Raw genomic sequence first — 12,720 nt, forward strand, 5'->3', positions numbered from 1 at the left:
GTGGGGGGCGAGGGGGCGTGGGGGGTGTGGGAGCGAGGGGGCCGAGGGGGCATGGGGGCGAGGGGGATGCAGGGGGCAAGGGGGGAGTGGGAGCGAGGGGGGCGTGGAGGGCGAGGGGGCGCGGGGGGCGAGGGGGCATGGGGACGAGGGGGGCAAGGGGGCGGGGGGGGCGCGGGGGCGAGGCGGTGCGGGGGGCGGCGGGAGGCGGCGGGGGCCGAGGGGGGCGAGGGGGACGTGGGGGGCGAGGGGGCGTGGGGGCGAGGGGGCGAGGGGGGCATGGGGGTGCGGGGAGCGGGAGCCACGCGCTGAGGCGGCTGGGCAGCTCCCTCCTGACGCGGGGAGGCAGAGAGCGCTCCCGGCATCTCTCCGTGCCAGAGACACGGTGGCAGTGTCCTGCCTGTGACAGGGAAAAGCTGAGCTCCTAGGACTTCGCCATGAACGCCATGACACAACTGTCTTTGTTCTTGGAGAAGATGACACACGAGACAAGCCCGTCACAGAAGGGCTGGCCGCCATCAAAGACCGGTGGCAGGGAGAGCGGCAGGCTTCTGGAGACCCTGACGGGAAACCGTGACGCAGGCTGGCCTGACAAAGCGCTCCGCCCAAGCCTGTGGACAACCAGGGCGAGACCACCGCTCACCGGTGGCTTCGGCCCACGCCGCTCACAGCCCCCAGGAGCCGAGCACAGCGCCCAGCTGACAGCCAGCAAGCTCCCACCTACGCCCGGGACCCAGCGCTGCCAGGATCCTGCTAGGCCGTGTGGCCTCGTGACCACGGGGACTGTGGGGGAGGACGATGTGCCGTGTTCGTGGCACCTTCCCACGCAGTGAGCCCGGCGCCAAGGTGGGCTTTGGTCCGAGGCAGTGGGTGCTGGCTGTGGGAACCTGGAGCAGCAGGACAGACTGCCCTGAGCAGCCTGTCAGAAGACAGGGGCACACAGAGGAGGATGCCTGAGAAGGCTCAGACGGACGGGAATGTTCCGGAAATAGGAGGGAGGGTCCTTGTTAGGAGGTGGCAGAGGGCTACGAAAGCGAGGCAGTGGGCTGTGTGCAGACAGCCCCGGGCAGAAAGCAAGGCGGCCTGGCCTGGGTCTGGCTACTGATGGTAGAAGGTGAGAGAAGGAACCGAGGGAGGCCACAGTAAGCACAGAGGAACCCGCACCCAGTGGCTCTGAGGTGCCCAGTGTCCCCAGCAGGCAACAGCTGCTAAAACTCAGAGACTCCGCTGTCGGGAAAGCACTCCAGGGGCAAGGGCTCGGGTGGGCCACTCAACGTTTGCTCACACCTCAGGAGGATCAACAGGCCAGAGTGCAGTAACAGGAAGGGTCCGTCCGGGAGGCTAGAGGGTCAGTCAGAGGGTGGACGCAGGCGGTGAGGGCCTTCTGCCTCCCCAGCAGGAACCAAGGCAGACAAGAGACCATTTCAGGAAGACCTGTGAGTCCGGCTTCGTCTATGAACTGCGGACCCCGCTTCACGAGACCCTGCCAGCCTGGACCAGACGCAGAGGGCTACGCAGCCCCCACGTGCCTGCAGGGGGTGGTGCCCGGCCGCTCTAAGAAGGACAGAGGGCCGGAGGGCAGGGCCAAGAGCCTGCAGGGCAGAGACGGATCCGGGGCACCAGGCCGAAGCCCACTCCAAGCCCTCCAGCAGCGTCTGCCTTTAGGAACGGTCACGGCTCCTTTGACCTCCCATTCCCCCGTGTGAACGTATGTCACCAGCTGTTACCCCACACCTGTCCCAGCCCTGCGGGACGGGCAGGTGCTTCGCAGCCTTCACGGGTCAGCAGACGGAGAGGAATGCGCCACAGGCCCTGACCCCAAGGCCGATTATACCCAGAAGCCAGGTGCACACCTGCAGCTGGCCAAGGCTGGTGCCTGCACCCCCGGGCTGGTGCCACGGTGGCCAGACCTGGAGACGACGACTGTGCTCTGCACAGATGAGGGCTGGGGCCCCTGGGGAAGCAGGCGCTGCTCACACACCAGGGGCCTGTGATGGCCACTCCTAGTGTGACACCTCTCTGCAATCTGCTCCCATGAGTGTGCGGGCAAGACCAACGGCCTGCTTCTGACAGGATGGAGTACAGGTGGCGGGAGGCCACTCCTGTGATTCTGCCGTGCTCTACGGCAAAGCTAAAGGTACCTGGGAGGGTAAAATTAAGGTCAGCTGGTCTTAAGCAAAAGGGAAATTGGTCAGAACAGTTGGAAAGTCACTTTTCTAGAAGAGAGCACCTCTACTTTCAAGCTCCCGTGCACCAGGGGCGGAGGCCGCAGTAGCAGAAACACCAGGGTGGTGGGGAGACAGTGGACCCACAGGCAGGTGCAGGGACAGCTGGCCTTACACACAACACGGAACGGCATCGGGCTGCCGAAGGGAGGAGACGCACAACCCCGAACAGCAAGGGTGCCGGGGCGCGGGGGCGGGTGCGTAAGTGTCAGGTCTGTTACATCCCAAATACCTTCTGGGAAGATTTCGTGGGGCAGGGCCACCTCTGTCACAATCGGCTGGACGTAATGACCTTGGTCCGAGACACAGGCACAAGGAAGACACAGCGGCCTCTGCCCGAGAAGCCCCCCAACACGGTGCCGATGGGGGGAGGAGAGAAAGCCCGAACGGGCTCCCGGGGAGGCTGTTCTCGGCAAGTGCAGTAGTGCCACTCAAAGCAACGAATAGGAGATACAGAACATAAGGGAATCAGGGGCAAAAGAACCTTCAGAAAACAACTTTGCTGCCCCAAAGAAATGAAGTGCTAAAAACACAAAGGTAGGGGCGCGTGGGAGGCTCAGCTGGTAAAGCATCTGCCTTTCATCAGATCAGGTCATGATCTCAGGGTCCCGGGATCGAGTTCCGCATCAGGCTCCCTGCTCAGCAAGGCGTCTGCTTCTCCCTCTGCCTCTGCCCCTCCCCACCCTCGTTCACTCTCTCTCTAATAAATAAATAAAATCTTAAAAAAAAAAAAAAAAAACCACAAAGGTAGATGTGAAATTAAATAGAAAGACACCTCGGGAGACTCCCCGGGGAGCAGAGCATCCCAGCACAGGTTCCTAGCCGCGGCGCGCCCGGGGAGGCAACAGCAGAAGACAGCCACACACACTAGCATCCTGAGGCTGGGCCAGGAAGGGAGAGGACACTGAATGTGGGACCCGTGTGCAGAGGCTGCAGAAGGCCCATTAGCCAACCGGGAAGGCTGATACTGAAGGAGACACTTTAGAGACTACACAGCACAAAACAGACTTTATTCTGCTTGCAGAGAAAGATGGAACCTGGGGTTTTCCCCAAAGCCAGAATTTGAATACAATTTACGGACAACGACAGAGAAAGGAGAATGGAGGAAGATGCATGGCCAGCTGGGCGTCAGACGTCTAGGTTGACACAAACGTCAAAGGCCCCAGAGACTTCAGAGCCAAAGAGCACATGGGGCAGAGGCTTATTAGGAGCACAGACCTCCCCACACACATACACATGCACACACATGCTTGCACACATATACACAAATCAGCTACCCTCGCAAGGAGCACAGTGAACTAATGTAGGAGGACCCCTGCATCTGTCATTTGAGACCCTCCAGCACATCACTCTCCTGCCCCAGGGGGTCGACGTGCCTGGAACAACTGTGACTCCAGCCTCCGGTCTCAGACTGCGGCTCATGTTAACTGTGACAAGCGTCTGCCTGCAGCATCACAACTTCTCCGTGCAGCCCTGGACCCATCACCCACCCCTGTAAGTCGGACACTGGTCCATTAACAACGAAGACCAATCTTGCAGGTGCGTATCAACACCTGCAAATACTCACGTTTATTGTAGCACGTGGCCAGCACACCTCTGTCGGCAGGACTGGTACTAATGTGCCAGATCTCACCCACTTGATGGAGGAGGACATTTTTATTTATAATGTTATTTTCGTCATCAAAATCTATGATGTGGATCTACAAATACAAAAAAAGAGCACATCAGGACTTCACTTCCCGTGTACCTTAATTAAACTCAGTGATCACAAACAATAACCAAAAGCATCTTTAACATCTTTAACTGTTATTGTTACCACACTAACAGCGTACACTTCTGTGAGTTCACCTCCCTGTGTTCTTCTCAAAAGACAGGTCTGAAATCCCCACAGAGTATTTTTAAGTTTGCAAGCTTACTGCCCCCATTATATCCAGTGCTAAAGAAACAGGACAGCCAAAGCTCTGTCCTCAGGTGGCCCCAGCAGGCCATGGCTGGCCTTAGGGCTAGGGCTGTCAAGGGTTGTGCAAATGAGCCTAGTGCCTCGGCAAGCGGCCTGTGGCCGTGCGACACACGGAGCCCCTGCCCAGCCAGAACCAGGGCCACCCGCACAGTGCTCACGCCAGCCGGGGCGTAACTCAGCTCGTGCACCGGCAGTGACAGAGGTGGGAAGGGGTGAGAAAGCATTCCACACGAACACATCTTAAACACCTTTCCAGAAAGGAGTCCGACAGCTGCCAGTGCTTACAACTGCACGATATACAAATGTAATAGTATTATATTTTAGCCACGAAAAATTAAATATGCTCCTGCCATGCTTTTCTGGACAATTTTTCACAGGAATAAAATGATTTTCACATTCACACTTTTATCAGCACCCAAGTCAATGAGAAAAATAAAACATTTGTTTTAAAAATAAATTTATACTAAGAAAATATTCATGGATCTTCATGAAGATCTATATCCTGGCATGTTCACTGCGGCATTGATTATCACAATGAGAAATTAGAAGTCAGCTTAATGTCTGGCAATAGGGAATTGTTCAAATAAATTGTAGTATTTGACTGTAACGTAATACTACAGACCCATTCAATATGCTATAAAGGACTATTTAGTGCCAGGGAAGAGAGTCCATAACATATATTTAAGGGGAAAAGAACGAACAGAGCTGTGTGAGGGCTGTGTGCGGTGTCTGTGTAAAAAGCAAGCACGCCCAAACCAGGAAAGAGCCAGGAGGTACATGGTTATCCGCGGACGGTGGGATCGTGGCAGGTTTTCCTTTACTTCTTTGTGGTTTCTTGTATTTTTCACATTTTGTGTGTGATTAATATGCATTATTTTGCAATCAGAACATTAAATCCTGTTTTAAAAAATGTTTCCATGACACCCAAAAGCCTCAACACTCAGCACTTGGTTCAGAGAGCCTTGTTCTAGTCTTTACTGCTTCCTCCTATGCCCGGTTTTGATGGAAAAATAACCTCCAGTCCCCATGAGGGGTAGCTCTGGACTCGGAATTCAAATCCCACACTGACACCACAAGCCTGTGTGACCCTGCGCCTCAGTTTCCCACGTGCGCATTGAAGATGAAGGATCACAAGAAACCAAATGCAGGCATGCCTGGAAAACCACGATGAAGCCGGCACACTCATGCCTTCCCCCTCTCCTCTGGGGGAAGAGATGAAAAACCATTCCTGCTATTTTTATTTTTAAAACTGCTTTCAGGGGACGCCTGGGTGGCTCAGTCGGTTAAGCGTCTGCCTTCGGCTCAGGTCATGATCCCAGGGTCCTGGGATCAAGCCCCACATCGGGGTTCCTGCTCCGTGGGAAGCCTGCTTCTCCCTCTCCCGTTCCCCCTGCTTGTGTTCCCTCTCTCACTGTGTCTCTCTGTCAAATAAATAAATAAAATCTTTAAAAAAAAAAAAAAGATGTATTACAATATGTAAATAGGAACTATATAAATGTTCAAATTGAAATAACTGGATTTCTTAAAACCTGTCCCAGAGAATAAATGAACAACACAAAAATTACGCAACATTATATAGTTCTAAAAATCATGAAAAACACGGGGCATCTGGGTGGCTCAGTCAGTTAAATGTCTGACTCTTGGTTTCAGCTCAGGTCATGATCTCGGCGTCATGGGATCCAGCCCCGCATCTGGCGCCACACTCATTGGGGAGTCTGCTTCTCCTTCTCCCTCTGCCCCTCTCCCCACACCCTCGTGTGCGCACACACACCCGCACACATGCTCTCTCTCTCTCAAATAAAATCTTTTTAAAAATCATGATAAAGAGCAATTATAAATACCAAAAATGTTATGAAAGCACTAAATTTTACAAGCAGAATATAAAATGGCATGCAATTATATAAAAGTCACATGTGAACACAGACTACAAGGCAATGTACAAAATCGGGAATAATTTTTGTGTTGTTAGGGCAAAGAGGAAATTTTTTTCTTTCTTCTTTTCTTTATTATTTGACACATTTCCTGCTTATTTGGAAATCCATTAAGACTGAAAACATGAATGACTGCACTTAAATGTACTGTTTTTCTGTTCCCTAACCTATCGCTCTGCAATGCACTCAAGCGCTAGGAGCCCCACAGCTGACTGCACCAGAGGTCTGGCATCAGAATCCCCCCCCACCCCCGAAGGAAGCCCCCCATCCCCTGCACCGACTCCCAGTGCCCTGCACACCGACCTCTTCCCCCTGGCCCGGGACCTGTGGCTGCTGGGCTCTCCGGCCTAGCCCCCTCTCCCCCTGCTCCAGGTCACTTTCATCTGGGGAAAGGTCCTCCTTCTCAGCACCTCGCCAGGACACCCTTTTCTCCCGTGGGAGGACATGAAACACACGCTGTCCACAGGCCCCAACACCTGACCCAAAGTTCCTCTAGGCTCCTTTCTGCACTTGCAGGTACATGGACACAGCAGGAAGGAGGGACACAGCTAAGACCCCCCCCAAGTCCATCTCTCCTAATCTGACATGCTCTCACGCTACTGCAGCCCTTAACCTTCACCTTCAAGCTTGACAGTCCTGAGATTTTTCCACATATCCTCATTTACAGTGGGTCCTAGACAGGCCCACAGTATATGTCCTCATGAGATGTTTTAATCTGGGTATGTTCAGAAAGCACTGTAAGACATCACCACCATAAACAAAGAGATCAGAGTAACAATGGCTAACACGTAAAATGGGCCAGGCACTATGCTACTTGACATACATTATTTCCATTAATCCTTAAAAGAGACATGTAATCATTAGGCATAATCTACAGGTGGAGCAACCCAGGCTTAAAGAGTTGACGTAGTATGTCTCATGCAGTTAGAAACAGGATTCCAGAGCATGTGCCCTGAACCCCCAAGCCATCTGGGGCACAAAGAGGCTCCCCGTGCTCCCCTGGGCTTTGCACTGCAGCCTGTGAGCAAAAATCAGCTCCTGACTACAAAGAAGGAGACTGTGTCTCAAACTGTCTGTTGTCAGGGCACCAACAGCTCCCCAGCTTACACAGACGTACAAAGAAATATCCTGTGGAATACATACATGCAGTTACAGGGCAGTTATGAAAACAATTCGAAGAAAACACTACAACTAGTGAGTGCAAAAGATTATAGGGGCACAAAAAAAAAAGACCAATTAATATTGGTTAAGAGGGTCGGGCAGACATGTGGTCATCTGGGTAGTGCTTAATCGTTACTTTAAATTCTTCATGCCAGGGACACCTGCATGGCTCAGATGGTTAAGCATCTGCCTTCAGCTCAGGTCATGATCCCAGGGTCCTGGGATCGAGCCCCATATCGGGCTCCTCACTCAGCGGGGAGCCTGCTTCTCCCTCTCCCACTGCCCCTCCCCCTTGCTTGTGCTCTCTCTCTCTCTCTCTCTCTCTCTCTGACAAATAAATAAAATCTTTTAAAAAAATAAATTCTTCATGCCATATCTGAGTTTTTAAAATGTTTTAACAGCTTATAATGAAGATCAAACTCATATATTCTGAATTACCATTATTAAATATTTTAAAGTTGGATTTACTAGTGTGGGGCTAAGGGCACAGATGACTCTATAAAAAGTTAGGAGTAAGAGTCATAAAATTCATTAGGAAGCCCGTAAAGATGTTAACAAACTCTTCCAAATGAAAAAAAAAGAAAAATTAAAAATATGGATAAAATTAGAAATAAAAAATTAAAAGCTCCCTTCTTAGGGAAAGTTAAGGATCCGGTGGCTTGGCCTTGGGTGCATCTTCCTGCCAGGGGCCCGTGAGCCAGCAGACCCCGTGCCACACTGCCCACCACAAAAAGTGAATAGGCCCCCCCCCCGGCAGTTCCTTATGAAGAACACAGCACAGCAGGTGGCTAGACCTGGAGACAGCAAGTCCTCTCTCCGGTCTCACACCTCCATTGTGCTCTCCTCCTAGCTCAAGTCAATACTGGAAAGCTCCGTTTCAGCTGCAGTCCCTTTTGCTTCAGGGGGACACACAGGATGCACAGTGATCCGGGACCGGGGGACCTGCATCCAATTTGATTCTGCCACTTCCCAGCTGGTTTACCCTGAACCAGTCATTCACTCTTTCCGGGTTCTTCCTTCCACATAAGTATACTTAGGAAAATGGATTCCTAGGATTTCTTTATTCTACCTGAAACATATCGTGATCCTTCAGCTAAGACTTGAAATGCTAAGTGAAAGTTATTATCAAGCATACTATATGTTTCCCAGTGCTGATGATGCCCACGCGGCTACCATTTACCTGTCTGTATTAATACTCCTTCCTGAAGCAAATAAGCCCCAGCATATGGCCATCCTTTGTCCATGAAGCCAAACTATGCTTGGCAGCCAGAAGAAAGAAAGAAAACAAAGAAGACCCGTATTCCACTCCCTCTTGGTGCCCAGTGAGGGCCTTCCTTGGCAAAGCAGCGTCTCCGTCCACGTGGGCGGCTGTAACAAACACCACAGACGGGGTGGATTATAGACGAGAGGAATTTAGTTGTCACAGAGCTGGGGGCTGGAAGTCCGAGCTCAGGGTGCCACAGCGTGGTCGGGTCTGGTGAGAGCTGTCCTCCTGGATCAGACAACCACCCTCTACCCATGTCCTCACGTGGCAGAAGGAGTAAGGACGCTGTGGGTCAATCCCATTCATAACAGCTCCACTGTCATGACCTAAGCACCTTCCAAAGGCCGTACCCCCTCCTACCATCACCTGGGGGGTTAGGTTCCAACCTATGAATCCGGGGGGAAATAAACACTCAGACCTTAACAATGGACAGGATGGAGGTCCTTCAGAGCATCTGCTGCAGGGTTGGGGAAAAAGCTGGAACCAAAACAGGTCACTGGAATACCCCCAGCCACACTTTTAGATATAAATCCAACAACTAAAAAGATATAAAGTAGAATTCTATGTTTTAAAAAGAAATTCTGAGGTGTAATCAATACTTGGAAGAGGGGGTGGGGAGGGGGAAGTGGAAGGAGGGGTGAGGGAGGAAAGGGGTTTCAGTTTCAGTTCGGGCGGCGGGGGCTGCTGAGAGTCTCGATGTCTAACAAAGGCCCAGGCGATTCTCAGGGTAGCCAACGACAGAGCTTGCAGGCAGACGGGGCTGATGAACAAAGCTATCCGTTATCAAAATACAAATACAGAAAAATGGAGTTTACAAATTAAAAACAAAAGTTAAAAAGGAAAAGATCGATCCAGGGGAAGAAGCCACTGTGGGTCACTCCCTTCAGGGATCTGCCTTTTCACTGACCGTGCTGGGAGAGGACAGGTTTGCGTCCCCTGTCACCCTGGCACTCGTCCCCCAGCTACAGAAGAAGCAGGAAGTTCGCAAGAGGCAAAGGAACTCTCGGGGAAAAGCACGCTGCAGAAGCAAGTAAACCCCTTCAACCTGGAATCCCTTGTTTTGAGTCTCTGCCTAAAGTCCCCCACTGGACAGCCAGTGAGCACACAGCCCCCGCGGAAAGAACCCCACCTTCTCCACCTACCCATGAAGGGGAGCCCAGAAAGATGAAAGACTCCACACACTCATCCTGCTCCCAACACGGAGCCTTGTGCAAACTAAGGGCAGAAAGTAAAGCGGTTCATCTGACAAAAAAAAAAAGGCCAGCAACTGTGACAGCTCCAAAAATGTTCAGAAAATAGCACAGCTGAATTAATTAGACCTGGTTCAGGGACTGGCACTTTCTAGGGAATTAATGACTGCCCAGCAGCTGATGGCCTGAGGCGAAGCCAGGGGCCATTAACCCTCACCAGCCAGCCAGCCAGCCAGCGGGAGGCATGGAGCAGGGCCACAGGGCCAGGGCACCCCGGCCTGATGTGGGGAAGGCTCCCATCACTAGCACCGTCTGTGTGGGGGTCTGTGGAGAAGCGTGCAGGGTGCCTTTAGGACACGGACCCCAACCACCCCGTGCTGCAGGTGGAAGCGGGGGGGGGGGGTGAGGAGAGCAGCTGTGTTTCTGCCCTATTCCAGCTCGATCACCTGTGAAAAACCTCACAACTGCTTAGGACCAACCCCCTACCTGCTTAGAAATGGGATCAACAACACCTGTCCACTGAGGTCGCAGGTGTGGGAATCGCCCCCACCCGGCCCTGAGCGGCACCCCGCTTCCCCATCCTGCAGGTGTGTGCCTCTCTGACCCGCAGTCGACGGGCAGGGGCACAGGACCCACCTTCCTGGCCTGTCCCAGCACCTGGCTGTGCCCGCGGGGAGCGCGCACCCGAGTGGCTGCCAGCACCCTACACAGACCTGCTGCTCAATGTGGAGGCACGGAGCTGGGAATCCCCATCCTCACAGCCGCTCAAAGACCCTGGAGCGCGGGTTCCCCTCACGGTCAGCAAGCAGGGAGGGGCTGCAGGATTCGGGGTGTGTGGGGGCCAGTTTTCACCACTTACAAATGCACTCCATAACCGTGTTCTAATGAGAACATCGGCGGGCGGGACGCCTGGCTGGCTCAGTCGGATGAGCCTCCGACTCTTGGCTCGGGCTCAGGTCACAATCTGAGGGCCGTGGGATCGAGTCCCCAATGGGCTCCGTATTCAGCGGGGAGTCTGCTGGAGATTCTCTCTCTCCCTCTGCCCCTCCCTCCCGATGCGGGCTCTCTCTCTCTCAAATAAATAAATCTTTAAAATTAATAATAATAACATCGGTGGGAAACAGAGGAACAACCGTACTGCTTCTGGAGGGCAGTGGGCATGGCGAATGCTGGGGGTGCCCTCTGGGGGCATCCTCTGGGCGCCGCCTGGCTGGCCGCGAGCCCCTGCACACACACATCCCGCGTGGGAGAGAACGTGCTGCGTGGGAGGGGAGCCAGGCCCACCACACAGGAGAGAAACACACATCGCACAGCAGAGGCACGTGCACGGGACGTGTGAGCTCGGCAGGTGCGAGGGGAACACGCGGGGTGGGTGTGCAGGGGCGCGAGCTCAGGCTCTGGCCCTCCCTCTCACTGCCTCTCAGAACCGTGACTGCCCGCGGCCCGCGTCTGCCCCACCACCTCGCTGAGCGCGCAGCTCGGAGCACAAACCACTCACACACAACATCCGCGTTTGTTGGATGAGTGCACGCGTGCACGGACTCCCAAAGACGTCACACGCTTTCCCAGAAACAGGGACTCTTTGATAGCTATCATGTGGAGTCACCCACGAGAGGCCGCTGCAGGCGAGACGTGGAACCAGGAGGCTAGCAGACTCACCCCCACCCTTTGATTCGGCCATAGCTGCAGCCTTCCCCAGCGGTGAGACAAGAAAGCTCTGAAAGGAAGGGGACAGCAGGTGGCACCGGGGTCTGTAAGCACAGCACCCAAGCAGCTGTCATATACTGGACATTCAGGAAAGGTTCCCAGACAGCTACATCCTTGATGCCATAAAATTTAAGTTAAATATTTACCTTGTCTGTGCCCTACTGGAAAGTTGGGTTCTAAGACTGACTCTTAATGACAAAAGTCATTCATTTCACTAGGTCCAAGGACGGATGGCTGTATTCTGGAAACCAGGACTGTCTGTGTCATGAAACTACACTGATGCAACGGGACATACAGAGCTGTAATGGGCAGCGCGCTGCGGGACGCTGACCTCACAACCCGGGGAGTCCCCACTCCCTGCACGGTGCTCCCCACGGAGCCTGCAGAGACCTTGCTCCAACAGGATTTAAAGAGGATTAAAGCACGTCAGGTCATCTGGGGCTGCTCCTCTCTTGGGGCCACAACTAAGTCTGACCTGTGGATGCCCTCGTTGCTTCATCTGGCCTTTAATTCACTGAGCATCCCCCATGACATCATAATAATTTCTTCCCTAATCTCAGAGTTAAAAACTGATACCTCCACCAAAACGTTCCATGGGACAGCCTGAGGACTGAGAGGAATTGACAAGCAGGCGGATGAGGTGAGGCGCTTCAACACCTGCAGACAGGGCCCCGCGGGACTCCCTGACACCTGCCCTGTGATGGCTTCCGTGGTCGGCGGTCGGCCCCACACGGAAGCCACGAGTCCGCCTTCAGACGCCCCCCCAGCGCCGCTCCCGCGGGGCGGGGCCTGCGCCACAGCATCTCCGCGCGGGCGCACCCCCCAACCCGCAGCCCCATGAGGCACCCCGTCGGGCGGCCCCCCCGACCCACGCGGCAGCCCCCACAGAGCACAGGCTCCTCTTCCCCGCAAGATGCCCACTGGAAACCATTTAATAAATCCTTCTTACCTGACATTCTTCCAGAAGGAAAATGACACACACGTTCAGAAAAGTGAAAATTAGGAAAACAATCTACCTCACAAATGCTCACATCACCCAAAGGTAACCGTGGCTCAAATTTTGAGGCCTTGTGACTCTGGAAAACAGTATGGAGGTTCCTCAAAAAGTTGAAAATAGAGCTACCATACGATCCAGCAATTGCACTACTGGGTATTTACCCCAAAGATACAAAAGTAGGGACCCGAAAGGCTACGTGCACCCCGATGTTTATAGCAGCAATGTCCACAATAGCCAAACTGTGGAAAGAGCCAAGATGTCCATCAACAGATGAATGGATAAAGAAGA

The 12,720-nt window shown here is 53.5% G+C and overlaps 1 protein-coding gene across 2 annotated transcripts in view; it reads right to left on the reverse strand.

Moving 5' to 3' along the window:
- EIPR1 (EARP complex and GARP complex interacting protein 1) overlaps window positions 1–12,720 on the reverse strand; it is a 127,102-nt gene that overhangs the window by 100,738 nt on the left and 13,644 nt on the right. For both annotated transcript variants that reach the window (XM_032430024.1, XM_032430025.1), the window contains exon 3: window positions 3,790–3,922. In XM_032430024.1, coding sequence (XP_032285915.1) covers window positions 3,790–3,922 — 133 coding nt within the window. The remainder of the gene's footprint in view (window positions 1–3,789; window positions 3,923–12,720) is intronic.

This window comes from Phoca vitulina, unplaced genomic scaffold (genome assembly GCF_004348235.1).
Source record: "Phoca vitulina isolate PV1807 unplaced genomic scaffold, GSC_HSeal_1.0 scaffold42, whole genome shotgun sequence".
NCBI lineage: Eukaryota > Metazoa > Chordata > Mammalia > Carnivora > Phocidae > Phoca > Phoca vitulina.